Consider the following 21767-nt stretch of genomic DNA (forward strand, 5'->3'; position numbering starts at 1 on the left):
AGCTCACGCTCGAGCTTTCTTTCGTGCGTCGTCCCATTCACTACGGTAGCAGCGGCTTTTTCCGCTCAGGAGCAAGAATCAGACGCTTTGTGATTCAAGTACGTCAGTCAATCCGCGCTGGCCATGTTCTCGAGCGAATGCAGTGAAATTACTGCATGCCTCTGTTTTTTAAAACGTCCTACTGGTGTCCCATCCCGGCTGCCACTGCGTGGTCATCGCCAGTACAACAGGTACAGTAGCAGTCGAGCGAGCGGAGGGTTCTGAAACTGCGGTTTCTCTCGAGCCGGCTATCAACAAGGAGGGTCTGTGGCGAATCAGTGCAGTGTCCAAAAGAAATGCGCGAGTCAGACTGAGGTTGGCACTAGTTTGCCAAATACCCGGAATTTAGCACGACAGGGTCACCCAGGCAAAAGTTCGCCTCGTTCGAGTCGAATGGAAAAAAAGAGGAAAAGAAAAAATATCCGCCGCCACTATACGATACCGAAAGCATCCTCTCTCATCCTAGGGAGTGCAGACGCTTTGAAAGCAAATCTCGAACCTCTCGATGCAGTTACGTCCGCGGGGCAAAGCTGCAGGAGGTGAACGAGCGGGCGGCGCAACTGTTTCGCCGACCCCACCTCGCTCGAGGTGGGAAATGTCAATTGTTCTCCGATTGACATTGTCCTGGCTCGTGCGTCTCGTCTGTTCTGTTGTTGAATCGTCTTTTGGGAGGGAAAAGGATTTCGCTCGAGAGGATTTGAGTTTGGCCGCTTAAGGCCGAGATTTAGGGCCACTCGAGTTGACTCTTTGGCGAGAGTCAGGGGCAAAGCGAGAAAAGTTTTCTCGAGCACCACTTGACGGAATCACGCAAGGCGTTTCGTGTGACATTTGTTTGTGGCTCTCTCTCCTCTCTCTCTCTTCCTTCTTTCCTCCATCTACACCACACATTGTGAGACTCGTCCAAGTCAACTGTCAGCCCGCCTCGCAGTCGCTGATCTATCTCTGCTCCTCCTTGTACCCCCCCAGATGACACGTTCAGCAGTTCTCGGTTTCCCCCGTATCGGCGCCAAGCGCGAAGTGAAAAAGGCGACTGAGGCCTACTGGGCTGGCAAGATCTCGGCAGAGGAGCTGCAAAAGGTGGCCAAGGAGCAGCGCATTGCCCGATGGCAACTCATCAAGGATGCTGGCGTCGAGGTGGTCCCTTCGTGAGTTTGGCGATAGCCCACATTTTATAAATTTTCTCTCCGCTCGCCCCCGCTTCTTTCCCCGAACCTTCCTTGCCGAACCCATCCATGTGGGACTGTTGGGTGCAACTGTCTCTGCTACAGCGGGCACAGTTGCAGCGGACGGGCGAGCATGGAAATCTGCCGCGAGGCCACGTTCTTCTAAACTGACACGTGCTGGCCTTGCTCCTTCCAGCGGTGACTTCACCCTGTACGACCATGTCCTCGACTTCAACTACACCTTCAACATCATCCCGTCTCGGTTTGCCAAGGCCGACATCTCTGACCTCGACCGATACTTTGCCATGGGACGCGGTCGTCAAGCCGGCGGTGTCGACCTCGAGGCTCAGGAGATGCAAAAGTGGTTCGACTCGAACTAGTGAGTAGCCTTCCCCACGTATCGTCGTCGTCTCTAAGGAGGTGAAAGCTGACGTTTCGCGCATCTCAACAGCCACTACATCAAGTCCGAGGTCTCTTCCTCGACCGAGTTCAAGCTCAACAACACCAAGCCCGTTGACGAGTTCCTCGAGGCGAAGGAAGCTGGCATCGTTACCCGCCCGGTCCTCCTCGGTCCCATCACTGCCCTCCTTCTCGGCAAGACTGGCCGTGACGAGACCTCGGACTCGTTCGAGCCCCTCCAGGCTCTCGACAAACTTGTGCCCGTCTACGGTGAGCTCCTCAAGAAGCTCGAGGAGGCTGGCGCGACCGAGGTTCAAATCGACGAGCCCTCGCTCGTGATGGACTCTACCGCTCAACTCGGCGACAAGTACCAATCGACTTTCGAGGCGTTCGCCAAGGCTGCCCCGGGTCTCAAGATCACCGTCGCCACCTACTTTGGTCGTCTCGACTCGAACGTTGACTTCGTCGCCAAGCTCCCCGTCCACGCCCTCCACATTGACCTCGACCGTGCCCCGAAGCAGCTCGACCAAGTCGTCGCTGCCATCAAGGACACCAAGCTTGCCCTCTCGCTCGGTCTCGTCTCGGGTCGCAACATCTGGAAGAACGACATTGCCGCTTCGATCGAAGTCGCCAAGAAGGTTGTCGACACGCTCGGTGCCGACCGTGTCATTGTCGCTTCGTCGTCGTCGCTCCTCCACACTCCCGTCACCATCGCAAACGAGTCGCGCCTCAAGCCTGAGGAGAAGGATTGGTTCTCGTTCGCCGCCGAGAAGGTCGTCGAGGTTGCCGTCATTGCCAAGGCTCTCGAGAACCCCGAATCGGTCAAGGCCGAGCTCGAGAAGAACGCCACCAGCATCAAGGCTCGTCGTGACTTTGAGAAGAACTCGGACGCTGCCGTCCGTGAGCGTCTCTCGAAGGTTACCCCCGAAATGTACAAGCGCAAGTCGCCTTTCCCCGAGCGTATCGCCGCTCAAGACAAGGTCTACAACCTTCCCCGCTTCCCCACCACCACGATCGGTTCGTTCCCCCAGACCAAGGAGATCCGTCTCGCCCGTTCCAAATTCACCAAGGGCGACATCTCGACCAAGGAGTACGAGACCTTCATTGAGAACGAGATCAAGTCGGTTGTCGAGTTCCAGGAGAAGATTGACCTCGACGTCCTCGTTCACGGAGAAGTGAGTCTATTCCCTTCTCTCTTTACCATTTCAACATGTGCTGACAACTAGATGTACAGGCTGAGCGCAACGACATGTCGCAATACTTCGGAGAGCACCTCTCTGGATTCGTTTTCACCGAGAACGCCTGGGTTCAGTCGTACGGATCGCGCTACGTCCGCCCCCCTATCGTCGTCTCGGACGTCTCGCGCCCTGCCCCGATCACGGTCCGCTGGTCGTCGTACGCGCAATCGCTCACCAAGCGCCCCATGAAGGGTATGCTCACTGTGAGTAATCATCGTTTTGTCGCTTCTTTAGCCTGTCGCTCATCTATCTGTCGTCCTTCTCAGGGTCCCGTCACCATCCTCAACTGGTCCTTCCCCCGTGCCGATGTCACCAAGGAGGTGCAGTGCAAGCAACTCGCGCTTGCCCTTCGCGACGAGGTCATCGACCTCGAGAAGGCTGGCATCTTTGCCATTCAAGTCGACGAGCCTGCGATTCGTGAAGGTCTTCCCCTCCGTCAAGGAGAGTGGAACGAGTACCTCACCTGGGCTGTCGACTCGTTCCGTCTCGCCACCGCCGGAGTCGAGGACAAGACCCAGACCCACTCGCACTTCTGCTACTCCGACTTCAACCTCATCTTCGACAGCATCGAGCGTCTCGATGCCGATGTCATCTCGATCGAAGCTTCGAAGAGCAGTCTTTCGCATCTCGATGCGTTCAGGAGGTTCGGATACTCGAACTTGATCGGCCCGGGATTGTACGACATTCACTCTCCTCGTGTGCCTTCGGTCGACGAGATGCGCGAGCGTCTCGAAGCTTTCATGAAGGCATTGCCCGGTCAAAAGCACCTCTACATCAACCCCGACTGTGGTCTCAAGACTCGTGGATGGGCCGAAACCGAGCAGTCGCTTGTCAACTTGGTTGCCGTCGCCAAGTGGGCTCGTTCCGAGTTCCCCGAGTAAAAACCCTCACCACCTAGCAATTTCTCTCGCATTTTCAACCTGCAGCAAAAACAACCGACCTCCGACATCGCTTCAACGGCCTTGTCTCCACACCACCAAAATTTTCGCGCTTTTTTTTCCTCCAGGTTATCTTTACCCCAGCGGCGATTCCTCTCGCTCGCAACCATCTCAAATACCCCCTCGTTCTTTGTTCCGTTTTAACATCGGTTCCTGTAGCTCTATCTTCCTCTGTCGTGCCTTCAGTTGTCGATGTTGAAACACAGTCCACCAAAAGGAGCCTCAACACTCCTCGATTCTCTTACACCTTTTTTCCAATGGTCGTGCACATTTTTCTCCTACGTTTGTCCGCTCGAGCTGAGAGTTCGAGTCGTGGTTGCACACAAACAGCAACTACAGATACGATGGCCGTCCCCCCCGAGTTCACGTTGAGCTGCTATAGTAGTCTCATTACATTATATTGAGGAACCTTTGATCTACAATTGCCATTGGGTCGAAATGTTTTAGCAGCGAACAATCGTAATATCGTATGCCACACGCACTCGAGAAACTGGAGTGACCAAATTTGCAGAATCGCATGTCGATGAGAGGTGAGGAAAAAGGTCTGTTGCATCACCCGTTTCAGCAACGGGGATGATTCAGTGCGCAACAGACAAGGTGGGGCGATCCTGCGTGCGGGAAGATTTCGTATCTCTCTTGGCACTATCGCAGGTGTGCCAGAAAGAGAATATTGCCAGAGCTCAATAAAAATAGCACATTGTCCGAGCAAGCATTTACACCTCGATTCCGGCTGCTCTCGCCTGGGCTAGAATCCCCTGCGCCTGTAAAAGCTGAAAAATGGCCCGCACAAAACGAAGGAGGGGCGATGAGCACCTGTACCCGCGAAACCTTGGAAAGAGATGGGCCATTTTGTCTCACCATGGGTGCGTCGATCATACTCGTGCTGCCGTCCGCGTTCGACAGACCATAGGCGCCAGCGCCAGTGGATGAGAGTGACGCATAGTTAAACAAAATCGCCTGAGCTCTTTCGATTTCTATCAGTTCCCAACGTTGTTGAAGCTTGAAGTCAGTTCTCAAAGTCTCGGCAAATGAGTTATTGGACGTACCGGCAGGCGCTGGGGTGAATGCGGTCTGGATCGTCTCCACTTGAGCAGGATGGATCGCTTGCTGAGATAAAGAGCCAATCGAAAAAAGTGTCAGTTTGACATGAAATAATCTTCATCGTTGAACACTAAGCGGCTGACCTTGCCATCGAATCCAAGCTCTCTGCCTTCCCGACTCTCCTCAAAGAGCGCCTGTTCAGCTACATCTCCTTTGTACTGAACGCAGACGAGATCGACGGCTTTGAGGCCGTACGCTTTCGCAACCGTGACGACCGATGACCGCGCAAAGAGCATCTCGCGCCGAGAGGGCGTTCGAATCAGGTTTGAAGCCGAGCAGTAATCTTCAGCTGCAAACTGTCGAACAAGAGTCAGTGTTTCTCGTCTTGGACTTCTCTAGGAATGGGAAAGCTGTGGGACGAACGAGGAGGGAAGATACTCTTCGCGAGCTCGTTGCGATCTGCGGGGGGTTTCGGATCAGCAGGCGTATTTGCTATGCCAGCCTATGTATCCCGACTTGCCTCGCGGAGATTGAGGAGCGCCATTGGACTTTCAATGCTCGCAATGATGCGAACGTTGTCCCTGACGCTCGCATGAGCAAACTTTTCGATAAATTCGTCGACTCGTTGTACATCGGTAGCCGAGTCTACTTTGGGCATGACGATGCCTTGAAGGTTCGGTGATCGTACCTATGCAAATACAACTTGTCAGCTTCGTTCGGAACACCAGCTAGTTTCGAATAGGGGGAAAAAGTTAGGCGCACGAGCATCTCGAGGTCATCGAGACCGAGCTGTCTCGAGTTGATTCTCACGAATTTCTGACTCGTTACGTTGGCACTGTCGGACTGTCTGCGCAGAGTCATAGTCAGAAAAATCGATTACGATGGAGTGTAAGGAATAATGAAACGTACCTCAAGCGCACTACAACGCAACAATAGGTTTATGCACAGGTCAGCCATTAATAGTCTCTGTAGAACACAGGAGCAGTATATTACAAGCCTACTCGAAGACATTTTGTCGCGCCTCGCTCTTCTTCTCTGTCCGCACGGAATCTTCAAGGTCGAGGATCGTTCTGCCTTGTCCTGCGTTCATTAGCTCGCATTCCACTTGTTGACAAGTGCCTCTATCAGAAGAAAGTCTTACACATCCGGTTGCTGGTTCGCCGACGAAGCTCCTAGTCCTCCACCGAGCGCCTTCGAGAGGTGCTTCTTGCTTGAACCAGGTACGTACAGGAGAGCCCTTTGCGCTGTTGGCGACGGCGAAGGAACCGCGGCGGCCGAGTACGTTCGGAAGGTGGGGAAGTGCGGTCGCGCGGAGCTAGAGGGCGCGAGTAATCGCAAGGGCTTGCTCGTTACACAGCCCAGTGTCCCGATCTCAACTCGGGCGCGAGTAATCGCAAGGGCTTGCTCGTTACACAGCCCAGTGTCCCGATCTCAACTCGGGCGCGCGTGAGCATGGTGCAAGTCGAAGTATGCAGAGAGGAAGACAGAAGAGTGATCAATGTTATTGACAGCAAGGGTATGGACCAAAAATAGTGTCTACGGGGGATGTACGCCACAAGGAGATGCAAGTTTTCAAGCATTCGAAGCCAATCTCGTCCTGCTGCGAGACTGAGCGAGAGCGGCCAACGCCGATTTCCTCGCCGCCTCGATGTCTTTCATCCATCCGACTGCGAGTCGAGCGCTCTCGGCTCGTACGTTGATCGACTCTCCTCGATACGTGACGGCGAACGAGAGCGCATCTCTGGGCCGTTCCCGGACCGAAGACTCTTCGAGGGGTATGGGCTACAAAGGGACAAGGAAGAAGCGCAAGTTAAAACTGTCAGACCTTTTGTTTTCGTCAGGCTCGAATGAGCTCGTAAATCACGGACGCACCAATCGATAGACCACTTCGGCTTGCCCGGACGACCGCGACTCGGTAAAGACGAGCAGATCGTTGAACAGGTACGCGTTGAGGTTCTTGCGACTTTTTGCCTTTTCGACTTTACCCTCTCGCAAGAGCCGTCGAGGTCCCAATAGTCGAGTTGGAGCAGTGAGATCGAGACGCTAGAGTTCATGCTGCGTTAGTGCCAGCCGCCGTCACTCCCGAGCGCGAGAATTCGAAACCTACGGCGTCGAGGACTCCTGGGAACTCGATGTGATCCGACAGGTATGCCAGCTTCTGCTCGTTCTCGTTGATCCTGACTGCTTCGTTGACGAGACCGAGGGTGCGTTCAGCGATCTTGAGGGATTCTGCAAGGACCACCTTGTCGGGATGATCCTCTGGAGTGTATCGTAGGATCTGGAAGATCAACCTAGATGAGATATAGATTTTCTCAAGGGAGCGAGTGGGCAAGCTGCTGCGTACCTGACTGATCAACAGCGGATACCGGGTCAGGCGCTGCATCGGTTCAAGGAGAAAGTGTTCGAGCTCGAGGTTCTTGACGCGAAGACCCTGCGTGATCAAGGCCAAGTCAGTAAATAGTAGTCATCAGGACATGGTAGATGGAACAATAAGCTAACATCGAGCAACTCGCGGAGAGATCGATCCGAGAGTTTGAGATCTGCCAGAGTGCGAGCTGCGTTCGCTTGGTTCACGCAGTACCCGCGGTAAATGTCGAGCCCTTTCATGTGTTGCTTGATGATGTCTCCAACTTCGTTGATATACAGTCGAGATTCTTGCTGTCGTTGTTCGAGCTCGGACAAGAAAATCTGTTTCTCCCGAACAAAAACACATGATAAGTCAATCCGACACGTCAAAAGACTAGCCTGGCGAGCTCTTGACTCGCCGTATCAAACAGGAGAATGTCGTCAATGTTGGCAAAGATGACCTCGAGGGCTTTGGCAGGCACGACCGGTTGGAGCGCCGAGTAGAACGTCTCGAGGGTCAGTTGGAGGCTTCGTACGTAACTTTGCTCGGTCGCGATAAACTCGAAGCAAGCTTCCTGACGTTTCCTTTCGGTTGCTGGCAAGTTCTCGAGCGCAGATGGGTCGATCAAAGATGCCCAGGACTAGGGGGAGCACGTCAGGTCAGCCGAAAATCAACGAGTATCTGGTAAAAATGAGAAAGTCCGCTCACGCTACCGAATATTGTACTGCTGCGATTCTGCAAGTCGTTCCCGTCTTGCGACAACACGGGTGAACTGATGATGGGCTTGACAGGCTTCTCTGCTTCCCCAATTGTGCTTCCTCGAGCTCGACCGCCACTGACCCTCGAGAAGAACGAGTTGGTGGTCGATTGGAACGCTTCCTTGACGGATGACGCCGTAGATAACGACGGTGTCACGGCCACAGACGTCGGACGGGAACGAGTTTCGGACACGGCAGAAGTCGGCGCATCGGGAGTCTCGCGCACGTCTTCCTGTGCTCGCATCGCTTTCTGGTACAGCTATCGACGAGGTACGGAAACTCCGGACATAGATCAGCGCTCTTTTTCCGAGTGAAGATCTTGGAAAAACAGGAGAGGGGACATCTCGCTCACATCGTACGCGTCCTCCATCCGCTCTTCTTGCCCTCCCTCATCTTCGGAGAATGGTTCGACATTTTGATCACCAACCTCGGGACGAGGAGCGGTAAATTCTTCGAGGTTCGAAGATTCTCGATTTCGTCGGAGGGGTCGAGGAGGAGGAGGTCTGCGCTTGCGTTTCGGAGGTGCGCCCGAACCGCGTCGGAGCAAACCCGCTGCTTCGAGAACTCGCAATCGTTCCGCTTCTCGTGCCTCCGAAACCTTGGAAGCACCAGGAGACTCGGGTTCGCTATCATCTTCGTCGCTACTATCTTCGTCGTCGTCATCGATAGATGGAGGCTGGTCTGGAGAACCTGGGTTTTCGATAGATCGCAGTAGGGAGAGAGAACAGCACGAATTCATTTTTGGATTTTCAGACGCGGACAATGATGAAAGTTGGACAAGCAAGAAAAGGAAAGAATAAAAAGAGACTCAGTGCTTGCTCCTGAACAGGCCGAGGGAAGAGAGACAGTGGGGAGGGAGGAGAGAGAAGGGGACGCAGCCGACAACTCTTTCCTCCGCAACCTTCTAAACAGGTCTCAAAATCCCAGCGGACCTGTCCACAAGACAAGCACACTCATATAGAGTGGAAGAGCGACTAACTCAGCTCGACATAGGTTGCGGGCACGAGTCCAATCACTCCATCCTTTTCCGCCTTGAACCAGCTCTCGTCCGAGGTATCGACAATCGTCAACGCCTCGTCCTCTTCGAACGAGATCTCGTCCTCAGAAGTAGCAGCGTAGGCATAGAGCGCTTTGGCAGATTTTGCTGTGAAACAAGGTACCAGTAACGTCAGAACTGACCCTACGCGAGCAGAGTGGAGAATGGAGTGCGATGACTAACCTTGAATCTCTTCCAAGTATGCTTTCGGGAGCCATCCCTTGGCGCCGGTGGCGGCGAGAGTTCCATACCACCAGTCTCCTCCGTCTTTGGCAGGGTGCGCGAGAATCACCCGGTTCTCCTCGAAACTGAGGTCTTCGGCGCGTTCGCCTTTGTACGTGAAGACGGATCGCATGCGCAGAGCTATCAACGTAAAGATAACAATCAGTTTGGGTCCTTATTTCGTTTTCCCGTCAGGACGAAACTTACTCGTGGATTGATCGACGGCGGCGAGCGGGTCCTCGTCAGCGATTGCCGGCAAGGTCTCGGGCGCGTGGTCGGATTTAACGGGAGCAGGCTCGGGTACAGCCTGAGGTTCCTCGAGCTGCTCGTAGGCTTCGGCAGCAGGAGCAGGAGGAGCGGGAGGGGCAGGCGGCGGTGGCGGAGGAGGAGGAGGGGTTGCCTCGCGCGGCGGGGGAGAAGGTTCTCGTACAGGAGGACTCGGGGGTGGAACGTAGGTTTGAACCGGAGGGGACGCATCACCAATGACGGCACCGCTGACTGCAGGACCACTCTTGTCGACCGTCGTTGCCTTGCGCAATCTGAGCCCTCCTTGGATCTGACCGAGGAGCGCACCGCGGTCAGAAGGATCACCTCCACCGAGTTTGGGCAGAGGGGCGCGAGGAGCAGAAGGTGGAGGAGGAGGTCCGGGAGGAGGAGGGGGCGGCGGAGGTCCGCCAGCTGAAGCTCCGGGTGCGGGTGACGCGACGGCCGAACGAGTCGGAGGGGTCGTCGTCGTCGAAGCGCGACCTCCACCCATTCCGAGACCCGAGAACAGGTTCTGTGCGAGCGCAGCATGCTTCGCTCGCGCTCCTCCAATCGAGGGCTCGTCATCGGACGAATCACTCTCGTCAATGTCCTTTTCGAGTCCTCCAGGTGCATCCCAGTCGTCGTCGTCAGAGGGCGGAGGTCGGAATGCTGCTTTCGGGACAACGGGCGCAGGGGGAGCAGGGGGCGCAGGTGGGGCCGGAGGGGCAGCAGGTGCAGCAGGAGCACTTGAAGCAAAAAATGGATTCGGCTTCTTTCCAGGCGCCGCTGCGACAGGCGATGCAGCACCTTGAAGGCGATGGAACGGGTTCGTGCTTGGACTTTTCGCAGCCGTCGGAGAAGAAGCAGAATCATTAGCGCTGATCGGCGGGGACAGGGACTTTGGTGCCGCATCTCGCGTGACAGCGTTCGTGCTGCGAGGAGCGAGAGGAGCAAAGTCGTCATCATCGTTGCTCTGAGCAGGACGAGAGACGGGGGCCGGCGCAGGCTTTGCTCGTGAAGGTGGCGGAGCTGGTTTCGCACGAGGGGCAGGAGGAGCTGGAGCCGCTTTCGGTTTCGAAAAGGCAGCCTTTGAGCGAGCAAAGTTTTCCTCTGCTTCGCGTGCTTCTCGCTCGAGTTGTTCGATTCTCGCCATGCGTTCAGCTCGCTCCCGTTTGAGTTTGTCCTCGCGCTCGAGCAGAGCTCGTTCCTCGGCATCAAGCTGGTCATCGGCGGCTTGCTTGGTATGTTTGGCTGCTGCATCGTTGATAGTAGTGTCTTCGATTTCCTTGCGTACTTGCTCGATCATTTGCTCGTCATGCTGAGTCTCTTGCAGTGCTTGCTCGACAGCGATCCCCTTTTGTCGCTCGCGTTCAAGTTTCGCTTGACGTTCAATTTCCTTGGCCTTGAGCTGCTCGTCCGCATCAGCAGCTTTGCGTGCAGCTTCAGCCTTTTCCGCCTCGAGACGATCTTGAACCGACGTGTCGGGAGTAGACGAAGGAGCAGCGACGCCAAGGGCGCGAAGTCGGTCCTGAATGCGACGTTGAGCTTCGGCTCGAATGAACGCCTGACGTTCGGCGGGTGACATCGACTTGGGATCCGCCGTCGCGGCAGGAGTGGGTGCAGCCGGTGCAGCGACTGGCGGAGGTGCCGAGGGAGGAGGAGGCGGAGCGGCAGATTCGGTTTTGGTAGGTGCTGGAGGAGCCGGGGGAGGAGTGCGCGATCGCGGTGGAGAGGAACGACGCGGACGGTCGTACTTGTCAAACGTTCCAGACTGGTAGCCACGTTCAGGCGACTCTCGTCGACGGGACGAAGATCGATAGTCGTCCTCGTAGCGATCGCGGTCGCGGTCATGGTCGCGGTTGTCGAGATAACGATCTCGGTCGCGATCACCACCGTACCGACCGAACGAGGCATTGCGGTCGTCACGCTCGATCGCGTACTTCTTTCGATCGAGACGTTTCTCTCGTTCCTTGTCTTCGAGGCGTTTCTCCAATCGAGGCAGATCCTCGTGTTCGAGCTTGAGCAACTCGCGTTCGAGGAGTCGACGCTCCTCGTCCTTGGCAGCAGTCCTACGTCCACTGCGTCGATTGTCATCAATGTCATCTTGCACGCGTTGAATCTTGCGATTGATCCTTCGAAGCTCTTCCTTGAGGTCTTCCTCTTCGTCGTCATCGTCCCGACTGCGATCCGCTTCACGTTGAGCTTCTTTGAGCCTGCGTTTGACGTCGTCGAGTTCGGAACTGGCGTTTCCCCTCGAAGGACCGCGAACATCGTCACGGTTAAGGTGGCGTGACGAACTCTTGTAGACCGGAGTCGCATCGTCGTCGTTTCGGAAGACGGTTGCATCCTTGCGCGTCGCGTTCGGCGCCTGGTCATGTAGGGAACGGAGCTTGGCACGAGATTGAGGGCCATCGACATCGGCCGCGCTCGTCGCACGTCGGTTCGTGTCGTTCTTGAGCAGGTGAGTCAAGAAGTTGGCCGAGTCTTCGAGATCGCGTGCGGAGGGAGGGGCCATCTCGGCGGGAAGGGTGTTTGGGATGGGGTTGCCATTGAGACCTGTATCGAGAAAATCGATGAGTCTGGCTGTCCTGCAGAGAAAATGTCCCATTCAAGATTGTAATTCCTCACGGCGATAAATGAGACCCATCGCGACATGGAACTCGTCAATATTGAGTTTGCCTCGATCGTTGACATCGGCCAAATTCCTGTTTTTGGCAAAGCCCGAGAAGAGACGTTGATCAACCTCGGAGGCAAGTCTTGAGACACACTCGCTCGGTAGACATACCAGATGGCCATGAGGTCGTCGGTACCGAGTCCAGCTTGACCAAACACTTCTTTTGCCATCGATCCTGGAATGAAACCAGCACCTTGTTGATCCCATGCACGGAAGATCTGGTCGTACCGTTTCTTCTCCTCGGGGGTCAATGCCCATGGGATCGGTACTGAAGCTTGTCCAACTTGTTGTTGGTTCGATTGTTGGAAAGATTGTTGCAACGAAGGACCTGAATTGCCCCCGGCAAACTGCATCGACTGCGGGTTCATCATGGCCGAAGGTTGAATCGAGGGAGCGGGCATGAAGGTCGACATGAATTGACCTTGAACTCCGGCACCGAGTCCACCTGCGTTGAACCCAGTTGCTTGAGGCACGAGTCGAGCGGGTTGTTGCTGTTGTTGCTGTTGTTGTTGTTGAGGTGGAGCGGCACCGTATGCACCGAATCCAGTGTTCATGGGTTGTTGAACTTGGGGGACAGGGGGAGCGAACCCCGTCATCTGAGGTTGCATCGGCATCTGGGGTCGCATTCCCCCTTGCTGCATGAATCCCGTCGGTTGAGGTTGCTGCAATGGGCAACGAGGTGACGATGATGCAGTGATCGGGTCAACAATCGGCTTTGCCATGTGCACTCCCGGGTCACGACTCACCTGGAACTGCGGTGGAGGTGCGAATCCAGTACGTTGTGCCTGTTTGAGCCCCCGCGAGCATTCCGAGAGAGAGAGAGAGAGTCTTGTCAGCGAGCCCGAGATGCGAGTGACGCGCGGTCGCAAGACCACCGACCGAGATGCCAGCGCACCTGGAGTGGCATGAACCCAGTCGGTTGAGCCTGTAGTGGCTGTTGACCATACTGGGGCTGGCCATAGCCTCCCTGATACGGGTACATCTTGATGACGAGGAGGGTAGTGGGGGAACAACAAGCCCGCGGGTCGCAATTGCGAAACGACTTCAAGACTTTTTGTCTTGCAGCTCAGCCCCTCTGGCACTTTCGACCCCCAAGCGATTCACTTGACCATTTACGAAGCGTACTGCTACACTCCCATCGGCGGCATCGGACTCTTCACTAACTCCGCGGAGAAAATCTACCTTCTCAAACATCGAGAGCGACTGGTTTTTTCTACTGTCTACGTCCGTCCTTGATCTACTGTTCGACAACTGGTCTGATCCCCGGCATTCTGGACCACTCGTGTTGTTCCGTTCGAGACGCTTGTTCTTTCGCCATGATCAGATCCTCCACACTGCTACTCGTGAACGACGAGAGAGACGAATGTGTACGATGGGTCGCTTGACGTTGTAACGAAGGTGTATGTCGAGTTGGGAGCGATGGGAACGTTCGTGAGAGTGACGGGAGGAGCAATGGAGAGAAATCACTCGCTCTACAATTCTCCCTCGTCAGCTAACAGGTTCCCAGTGCTTTGATAGGAGAGACTCACTTGAGTCGATACTGTCGAGGCATGAGTCCTTTACCGAATTGTCTGAAAAACACAAACACAGAAAAAGCATCAGTTTGGTTCGGGGATTTGTCAGAAGATCAGTCGGAGGTCTGCTCACCGATCAACGTGGTTCGCACACAAGAGTGCGACGGTGATGTTGACGAGATGTAACGGTACAATCCCGAGAGTGACCCGATACATTTGTCGCAAGAGGACACTTTCGAACCTGAGTAAAGCACCTTTGCATCCGGGTAGATTCGACCTCGGGAAACATGTCGGTGTGAACGTCGCATCGTCTGTCTCCCAAGTAGAAGAAAGGGCAAAATCAGTTTCACTCGAATTCTTTGGAAAAGCGCAGAGAATCGGGGACTTGCGGTAAGAGTTGTAGTATCCGCAACACCGAAACTCGTCTTGGACGACTTTTCTTGCAGCGGCCGACAAAGCTTGACTCCACAGTTGATCGAGTTTGCCTTCGAGGTTCAGTGTCGCACGTCGATAACTGACATATGCAACGACGAGCAACACGGCGAGACAAGGCCACAACAGGACGGCGTAGATCGCGAGCAACGGACGAGAGTTGAGCAACGTGCCACTGAGTCCGAGAAGAGAAGTCAACAGGAGAAAGAATGCCGCGATCGTGAGCGCTGTTATGATCGAGCCAGATTGTCAACGAGAACTCAATCAAAGGACGTAGCGCAAAAACGAATCGCCGCACCTGTGAACAAGCCCGTTTCTACTACGACCGCGACATCGGCTCCTTGCCACGAGTGAAGGTACGTCGAGAAAGCGCAAATCATGCCAGCGAGAGCATAACCAAACAGCTGCAACAACATCACGACGTCGCACCCGAGTCAGCAAGTCATTCTAGGTTCACCCTTTTGGAGGGCGTGGGCAAAACTCACGGTGGCAACGGTAAACAACAACCCCCATTTTTGAATCGTCCAACTCTCGTCCTCTTTGAGTAACCCATCTTTGCCAACCCATTTGATCGCAGCGCCTTTCCCAGTCCTGAACATCGTCCCCAATGTTTTCCTCCGCTGTCGAGTTCTCTCATCTTCATTAGGTTGTCCATCCTTGTGGTCTCCATCGTTCCACAGCGAATCGGGACTGGTAGGATTTGCTATCGAAGCTCGAAACCTCGACAGGTATTCGGACAAGACCAAAGGGCGGCGTGGGAATGCAGGATCTGGGAATTTTGTCAGAGGTGCAAGAAGTGCGAGGGACGAATTCGATCGATTGAGGGACAAGGATTCTGAAGTGAGCTCGTTTGAGGATACGAGTTTGGGAGAGGTCGTCGTTGACGAGATCGCTCGAAGTGATGGCGGATGAGGTGTGACTACTGGCGATGATGATGGTGGTTCGAGAGCTCGAGTGGATCGAGACTGTTGTGGCGGAGTAAACAAGACGGGTTGGGGTTGAACATGCGAGGCTCCTCTCGTGCCGTATCTCGAGAGAGGGATTGATGCTGGACCCGTCGCAAGTACGTTGCGATGCAAACCGTCCGACCCAACGAGGAGAGGGTTCGACCCACCAGACGCAGGTGACGAAGAAGAGTAACCAGGTACGATCGAGGGTGCACCAAGTTGCTCTGCCTCGGTAACGACCATCTCGGGTAGAGTCAATTGACGGATCGGAACTGGGATCGAGCTCGGTGCGAGGTGGACTGCGTGATGTGGTTCCGTCGCAGCGTTAGACAGTGCGAACAGTGCCGGAACAGGTTTCCTCGTGATCGCCGAACCAGCTTGCAGTGCTTGAGGTACTGCCGTTGCTGTTGAACTCGTCGACGAAGTTTGGTTCGAAGCCGCGCTCTGAGTCCTCTCGATCTGAGCGGTGGCAGCGGCGACTGCAGCCGCTACCATCGTTGCGTGCAACTGTGCGGCTTGCGCCGAAGTTGCTGGTAACGTAGGAGGTTGCGTTGGAGGTACTTCACGTCCCGGGGTCGAGAGTGGACTGGGCAGGCTCAGATTCGGGACTGTGACTGGCGCTGTCGCGAATTGCGAGTAGGCGGAAGCAGCAGCCTCAAGCTGAGGTGCAAGCGTCGGGGGTTGTTCGCGACCTGGGGTCGACAGTGGAGACGGATTCGACGAAGGAGACGCGAGAGGAGATATCGCTGCCGCTCGAGGATGTTGCACCGCTCGGATCGTCGGTTTCGAAGGTAGTCCAGGTGGAGGCGGATCGGACGCGGGTCGATGTGGGACTTTGAGGGGCATGGTGAGGGGGATGAAAACGCCGAGAGAAGAAGCGGAAGGTGGGACAGGCGCGGCGAGAGGAGTCACGGTAGTGATGGTAGGAGCTGGTACGAGCGTCTCGGGCGCTCCGACCGTCGGAGGATGGTACGAGATGGACCTACCGATGAAGGGTCGATCGACAGTAGCGGTGGATCTGCGTGTGCAGGCGAGCCCTATAATGAGCACGGACACTTCGGCGAAGAGGGGAATGTGTTGACGACTCACGCGTTTCGGCCCATGGCCTCACTAACAAGAGCGCCCAAGTCAGGAGTGACGACCGAGGCTGCTGGCAGGGACAAGGGCGAAGACCCAATGTCCTTCTCTTTCCTACCGCCAGCTCTCGCCCTGACGGTTTGCACGCGCATGAGTCTTGACGCTTTCGGCGTGACTGACCTCTCGGGCGCCATCTGACTCGAAGTCGCCGGTTTGGGCGTGTTGGGTGCCGTCTTGCCTCCGACGTATCGAATCGTCGGGTAATCTTCCTCGCTCTCGTCGCCACCATCGTCGACGGTAGGTCCCTGGATCGATTTTGGAGTACCGACGGCGCGGATTCCGTCGACAAAGTACTCCTCGAGTTCAAAGAGACTCTCCTCGTCGGGATCTTTGCGACGCTGGGTCGGATCGCTCGAGGACCAGTATTGGCCGACGTTGCCAATTACGAGGGGCGAGGCGAACGAGGTTGGGGGAGGGGCGACAAACTCTCCCGACTCGAGGATGGGAGTCGTGCGCTTGCGAGGACGGGTCAGACCGAGAGAAGCGGCGATCGAGGAGGACATGCCCGCGGGTGGGCAGTCTCAGAAAATTCGGTTTGCTCTCGTGCGTTTCTCACAGTGCAGTCGTTTGATGGTGTATGGTGTGTGGATGACAGACGAGCAATGTTGAACGAGATGAGTTGTCGTCTCGAGTGGAACCGTGATCGGTCGAAATGCGAATCTCTCTTGGGTGTTTTCTTTTTTGCCTCCACCTCTTGCTCGCGAGTAAACAATGCCTCGTGTGCACGTTGCTCTCGTGAGTGTAGGACTTTTTCGATCTGCGAGGAAAAAAACTGTCGTCAGTCATCTGCGTGACTTTACGACTGTGAATCTATGACACTTTACTTCGTTAATGGTACAAAAGCCTCGCTCACTTTGACCTGATCGCCGAGCTGTGACGGTTGCTTACTGCGAGCAGCCAAGAAGGAGAGAGCGCCGTCGAGCGATGTACGTGCTCATAATAGCACTTTTGGAGCGTCGCGACGAGCGAGAGAGTGGCGTCCGGGGCTCGTCCAGCTCGAGTGCAAGTCACCCGAGCGGAATGTAGACGGACATGTCGCCGAGCACAGAGCCGATGCAGGAATGCTGAGCATGGGAAAAGATGTTCGGAGACGAAGGGCAGAAAGATCTTATCACGTTGTGATCGGGACCAATAGAAGGAACAGAAGCTTGGTCGATAGAACAGTAGGCTGTAGCACCAGGAAGCAGCAAGAAGTCTATCGACAGAGAGCAGCTGGCCAGGGCAGGCGGGAACGACGAAAAGGATGTCGACCCGTCGACTGCGGATCTGAAAGGCACGCGGCACCTGAGGAACCCCGCTTCACTGCAATTCGAGTGTCCTCTCATCAACTCGACACCTGGCCACCAGTGTCTCGTGTCTGACGCCAACCCCGAACCTCGACGTCCCCTGCGCGCGACTCGAACCGGTGGCTCTCAGACCTCGCGACTCGGATTGATTGTTCTCGCCTCGACGGTTCGACCCTCTTTCCTTTCGCCTCGTTCTCGCTCGACTCGGACCTCGCGACCCTCGTTCAACCTCTGCGATCCATCTCTCGCACCCGACTCGACCCCGCGGTCATCCTCCTGCGTGCGTGCGCGCCCTCGTCGCTCGTGTCGCCACTAGCGCGAATCGGTCACCGCGCCGCAGTTCTCGACGCGACTTTGTCAATCAACTCATGTTGACCCCGGCCCACCTCACCTGCCTCGCACTCGCCCTCGCGTCAGCGGTCGCGGCACAACCTCAGCTTGAACAGTTCCGCGTGCCCCATCTCCGAGTCGGGCTCGCAGCCGCACCGACCACCCGCAACGAGCGAGTCTCGACACCTCTCGCCAAGGCCAAGCGCGCAAAGGGCTTTGGCGATGCCACCCTCACCAAGCGACAGGCAGACGAGCCAGCTTCGAGTGAGTGTCTCTCTCTCGACTCTCGTTCGGCGGGGGGGGGGGGGGGGTTTTAAACCCCCCCCCCCCCCGCCAAAAATGGCCCCACAAAAATACAGCCAAGTGGCAATGAATTCCATTTTTTATGTTAGAAAAGGAGCCCAAACGCCCCCCCCCCCCCCCCCCCCCCCCCCCCCGTCGGGGGGGGCGGCCGCCGCCCCCCGCGCGGGGGGGGGGGGGGGGGGGGGATCTTCAACCCGCGCCCCGAGCGCGAATCTTGGCCGACTCAACTGACTCGCTCGTGGCATGTCATGACAGTTCTGAGTTTCGATCTGCTCGCCAACTCGACCTCGACCGCAACGTCCACTTCAGCCCGCACCTCCTCGACGACCGAATCGACAACAACGACGACGACCAGCACCAGCGCAAGCGAACGCTCTTCGTCGATTCTGGATGACCGTCGACCTCCATGGATGATATCGAGATTGCGTGACTCTGCCACAGCAACAGAGTCGACTCCTTCTGCGAGCCCCATCTGGACCCGCGTCCCAGATGACGACGACACATCTACAAGCGAGAGCGCAACTTTGACCTCGTCGACTCGATCTTCGACGTCCGAGAGTACCGACGCGTCTGCGACTGCGTCATCAACCCCGACTTCGACTCGGTCATCCTCGAGTACATCGTCGTCGGATGCTACCGCCTCATCTGTCTCGACTGACACGACGTCTTCGACTGCAGCTTCCGAAACAGCCTCGAGCACAGAAGCTTCCTCGGTGACCTCTTCAAGCGCATCTTCGGACGCTTCCTCTGCACCTGCTGAGGGGTCTACAACCGACACTCGTCAAGCAGATTCGACTCGAGCCTCGGCCTCGGCAAGCTCGAGTTCGTCGACCGGCTCTTACGGTGGCATCATCGGCCAGCTTACTCAGATGTTTGGTCCCGAGTCGACCACCTCGAGCGCTGTCGCTCAAGTCACATCGACGACCAGCACATCAACCCGCGCTTCCTCGACGAGTTCAACCTCGGAGGTTGACGAGACGAGTTCGGCTCTGCCTGCGAGCACGCAGACGAACGCGTACTCGGGATCGAGTACAATCGAGGCTTCGTCCACTGTCGTCACTCCCGCTTCGAGCGCGGCGTCCACGTCGACCGCATCTTCAGCAACCGACTCGGACAGCGCATCTCCGACAGCATCAGCCTCTTCCATCTCGGCCACGTCCGAGGACTCGTCGAGCACGTTGACGTTCGCCGATTCCTCGACCGCTTCGAGCTCCAAGTCTTCGGCTTCTGTTGCGCCTGCCAACACGGAATCATCTGCCTCGACTGGCAAGACGACTCCTTCCCCTGCGCCTTCGTCGTCTACTGGCGGCATCATTGGCCAGCTCTCGAGCTTCCTTGGTTCTGTCTTGCCCGACTCGACGACGACGACGGTGCAAACGGTTGTTTCGCCAGCGTCGACGGTTGCAGGCACCGATTCCTCGACAGGTTCTGGTCAGTACAAATTCTTGGGTCATTCCGCTTGAGCTTGGCTGATCTCCGTTTTGGGTTCTGCAGCCGCGAAATCGGCCGCGGTCAGCGCGACGCAAGCGATTTCGTCGACCAGCGCGTCCCCTAACAGTCCGGGTTCGACATCATCGTCTACCTCGATTGTCAATGCTCCCGAGTCCTCTGCGTCCTCCGATGTAAACGAGGCCACGACGACGACGACGACAATGGCTTCTGTCCGCCCGAGTAGCGTGCCTGCCGAGTCGTCTTCCGGTATTGGCGGCATTATCGGTAACATCACTTCGGCGGTCACGTCGATCATCGGTGGCGGAGATAGCAGCAGCACTTCTGCAACAGCCCAAGGATCATCGATGAGCCCAATCGAGGCGACACAGACGGCCGTCAACGGCAGTACAGTTATTGTGCCGACTCCCGCAAACTCGGGCACTTCGACGAGTATCGCATCCCCGGCAGGTACGACCATCGCAACCGGTTCGCCGTTGAACAGCACTTCGACCATCATCGCCGGCGGAGGAGCAGCGTCATCTACAACCGTGCTCTCTGGCGACACGAGCAACAGCATCTCGGCCTCGTCGACCGCTGGAACTGCCACCGAGCCGGCCATCACCGGTGCTCCAGCTTCCTCATCTTCGTCGTCGTCGTCTTCTTCGGCGTCGTCTTCGTCCTCGTCGAGCTCGTCGACTTCAAACAGCTACGAATGGGTTCCGACTTCATCGCTCGTGATCAACCGCCCGACCAGCACGAGCGAGGCGACCGCGACCGCTTCCAACTCTGCCTCGACTACATCTCCCGATGCCGCGTCCCAGGGCGTAGTCACGTCGACTGTCAATGGCAAACCCTCGGTCACGATCACGTCGCAAGCTTCGTTCCCTACCGACCTGCCGTCTCGGATCATCCCGGCTACCGACTCGCTCGACACGGGCATGTCCCTCAACGCGCAAGCCGCACAAGACAATATCAAGACGACTACCATCTCGATCTTGCTCGACGACTCGATGCCGTGGACTTGGGTCGTCGACAACTCGGACGCTTCGGGACAGATCTTCTACTACGTGCCCCAAATCATCGCGTCGGCGCTCAACATTTCGTCATCCCAGGTCGAAACGATCGCGTTGCAGGCGTACCAAACGACCGATTCGAACGATGGTTCGAGCAAGATCTTGACCGTGTTCCTCGGTTCGATCCCGGCAGACTTTGTCGACGCACTCGCGGTCATGATCAAGACTTCGACTTCCCCGATCTACACTCAATCGGGATTGCAAGGGCAGATGGCCAACATGTTTGTCTCTTCGTTCTCGGTCACTTCGTTCGCGAGTGAATCGAGTGCGAACGCGAACGGGGGCGCTTCCAACTCGATCAACGGGATGGGCAAAGCTTCTTCCAACTCGAGTGGAGACAAGAGCAACAAGATCATCATTGCCGTCGTCGTCACGTGTGGAGTCTTGTTGCTCGCGATCGCGGGATACTTTGCGTTCCGAGCGACGAAACGAGGTGCGATCGCGCTCGGAGGCATCAACGGTTCTCCCAAGTTTGATTTCCGGGATCGTGACATGGGGTACCGTGGAGGAGGAGGAGGAGGAGGACCCGATTCGGGAGGACTTCGATCGTTCCAACTCGCGAGTGGGAACCCGTACCGCGTCGGTGATCGAGATTCACTCTCGTCCACTTCGACCGCTTCGACTGGATTCTCACGGTCGAGTCCCCCTCTTCGTGGAGGAGGACTTGGACATGGTACTTCGACTTCGGTCGACCACACGGGTTCCGATCGACGTTCGAGTTGGTGGAGGTTCAGTGATGGCAGTGGAAGTGACGGACGCGGACCGATCGGACTCGCGATTGGTGGAGATGGTTCCGGGCCCATGAGGGAAGGACCTCGAAGGACTAGGATCATTAGCCCTGCCATGATCGGACGGTGAGCATTGTTCTTCTCACTCGCCAAGAGTTCGTTGAAACTGATGTTTGATCTCTTTCTCGCATTCCAGCCCTGTACCTCAGAGCAACTCGTTGATGCTCTAAAGAGGGATTCTGATGAATCTTGCCTTGCATGCCTGATAATATACCCCACAATCGACAACCACCATTCGGATCCGCCTCTCGATATACCCACGTTCTCGACTCTTCTCATCGACCTTGCTCATTTCCCGAATCCTTCTTCTCGTCGCGCCTTATTATTCGTTGTTTCCCACTCGTTTCTTCTCTATTCAAGGACCCTCTTCGATCGATCCCAAATCAGCACTTCATACTTGTTCTCTCTCGGAATTCTTTCCTTTC

At 56.1% G+C, this 21767-nt stretch overlaps 4 protein-coding genes across 4 annotated transcripts; 2 read left to right on the plus strand and 2 right to left on the minus strand.

The window, feature by feature from the left end:
• Window positions 1-1005: 1005 nt before the first annotated feature.
• On the plus strand, window positions 1006-3720 carry MET6 (5-methyltetrahydropteroyltriglutamate-homocysteine S-methyltransferase; the record flags this gene model as incomplete). The annotated part of the gene is made up of 5 exons (XM_076678611.1): window positions 1006-1184; window positions 1399-1581; window positions 1654-2776; window positions 2836-3042; window positions 3106-3720. 5 exons carry the CDS (start codon window positions 1006-1008, stop codon window positions 3718-3720), a joined length of 2307 nt encoding a protein of 768 aa, XP_076534355.1.
• Window positions 3721-4490: 770 nt separating this feature from the next.
• JCM15063_004619 (uncharacterized protein) lies at window positions 4491-13083 on the minus strand (the record flags this gene model as incomplete). Its single annotated transcript, XM_076678612.1, has 25 exons — window positions 4491-4547; window positions 4636-4751; window positions 4824-4884; window positions 4962-5167; window positions 5242-5320; window positions 5393-5506; window positions 5581-5661; window positions 5728-5737; window positions 5820-5888; window positions 5960-6133; window positions 6428-6600; window positions 6691-6861; window positions 6926-7096; window positions 7163-7249; window positions 7318-7506; window positions 7584-7805; window positions 7874-8182; window positions 8276-8613; window positions 8903-9067; window positions 9143-9322; window positions 9389-11983; window positions 12056-12132; window positions 12213-12763; window positions 12848-12886; window positions 12997-13083. 25 exons carry the CDS (start codon window positions 13081-13083, stop codon window positions 4491-4493), a joined length of 6321 nt encoding a protein of 2106 aa, XP_076534356.1.
• A 543-nt stretch (window positions 13084-13626) lies between these two features.
• On the minus strand, window positions 13627-16634 carry JCM15063_004620 (uncharacterized protein; the record flags this gene model as incomplete). The annotated part of the gene is made up of 5 exons (XM_076678613.1): window positions 13627-13672; window positions 13749-14274; window positions 14346-14451; window positions 14533-16012; window positions 16084-16634. 5 exons carry the CDS (start codon window positions 16632-16634, stop codon window positions 13627-13629), a joined length of 2709 nt encoding a protein of 902 aa, XP_076534357.1.
• A 1151-nt stretch (window positions 16635-17785) lies between these two features.
• On the plus strand, window positions 17786-21512 carry JCM15063_004621 (uncharacterized protein; the record flags this gene model as incomplete). Its single annotated transcript, XM_076678614.1, has 4 exons — window positions 17786-18011; window positions 18306-19481; window positions 19545-21408; window positions 21479-21512. 4 exons carry the CDS (start codon window positions 17786-17788, stop codon window positions 21510-21512), a joined length of 3300 nt encoding a protein of 1099 aa, XP_076534358.1.
• Between the last annotated feature and the right edge of the window lie 255 nt (window positions 21513-21767).

The sequence above is a fragment of the Sporobolomyces koalae genome, assembly GCF_050403365.1.
Source record: "Sporobolomyces koalae JCM15063 DNA, S_koalae_JCM15063T_v1_ctg15, whole genome shotgun sequence".
Lineage (NCBI taxonomy): Eukaryota > Fungi > Basidiomycota > Microbotryomycetes > Sporidiobolales > Sporidiobolaceae > Sporobolomyces > Sporobolomyces koalae.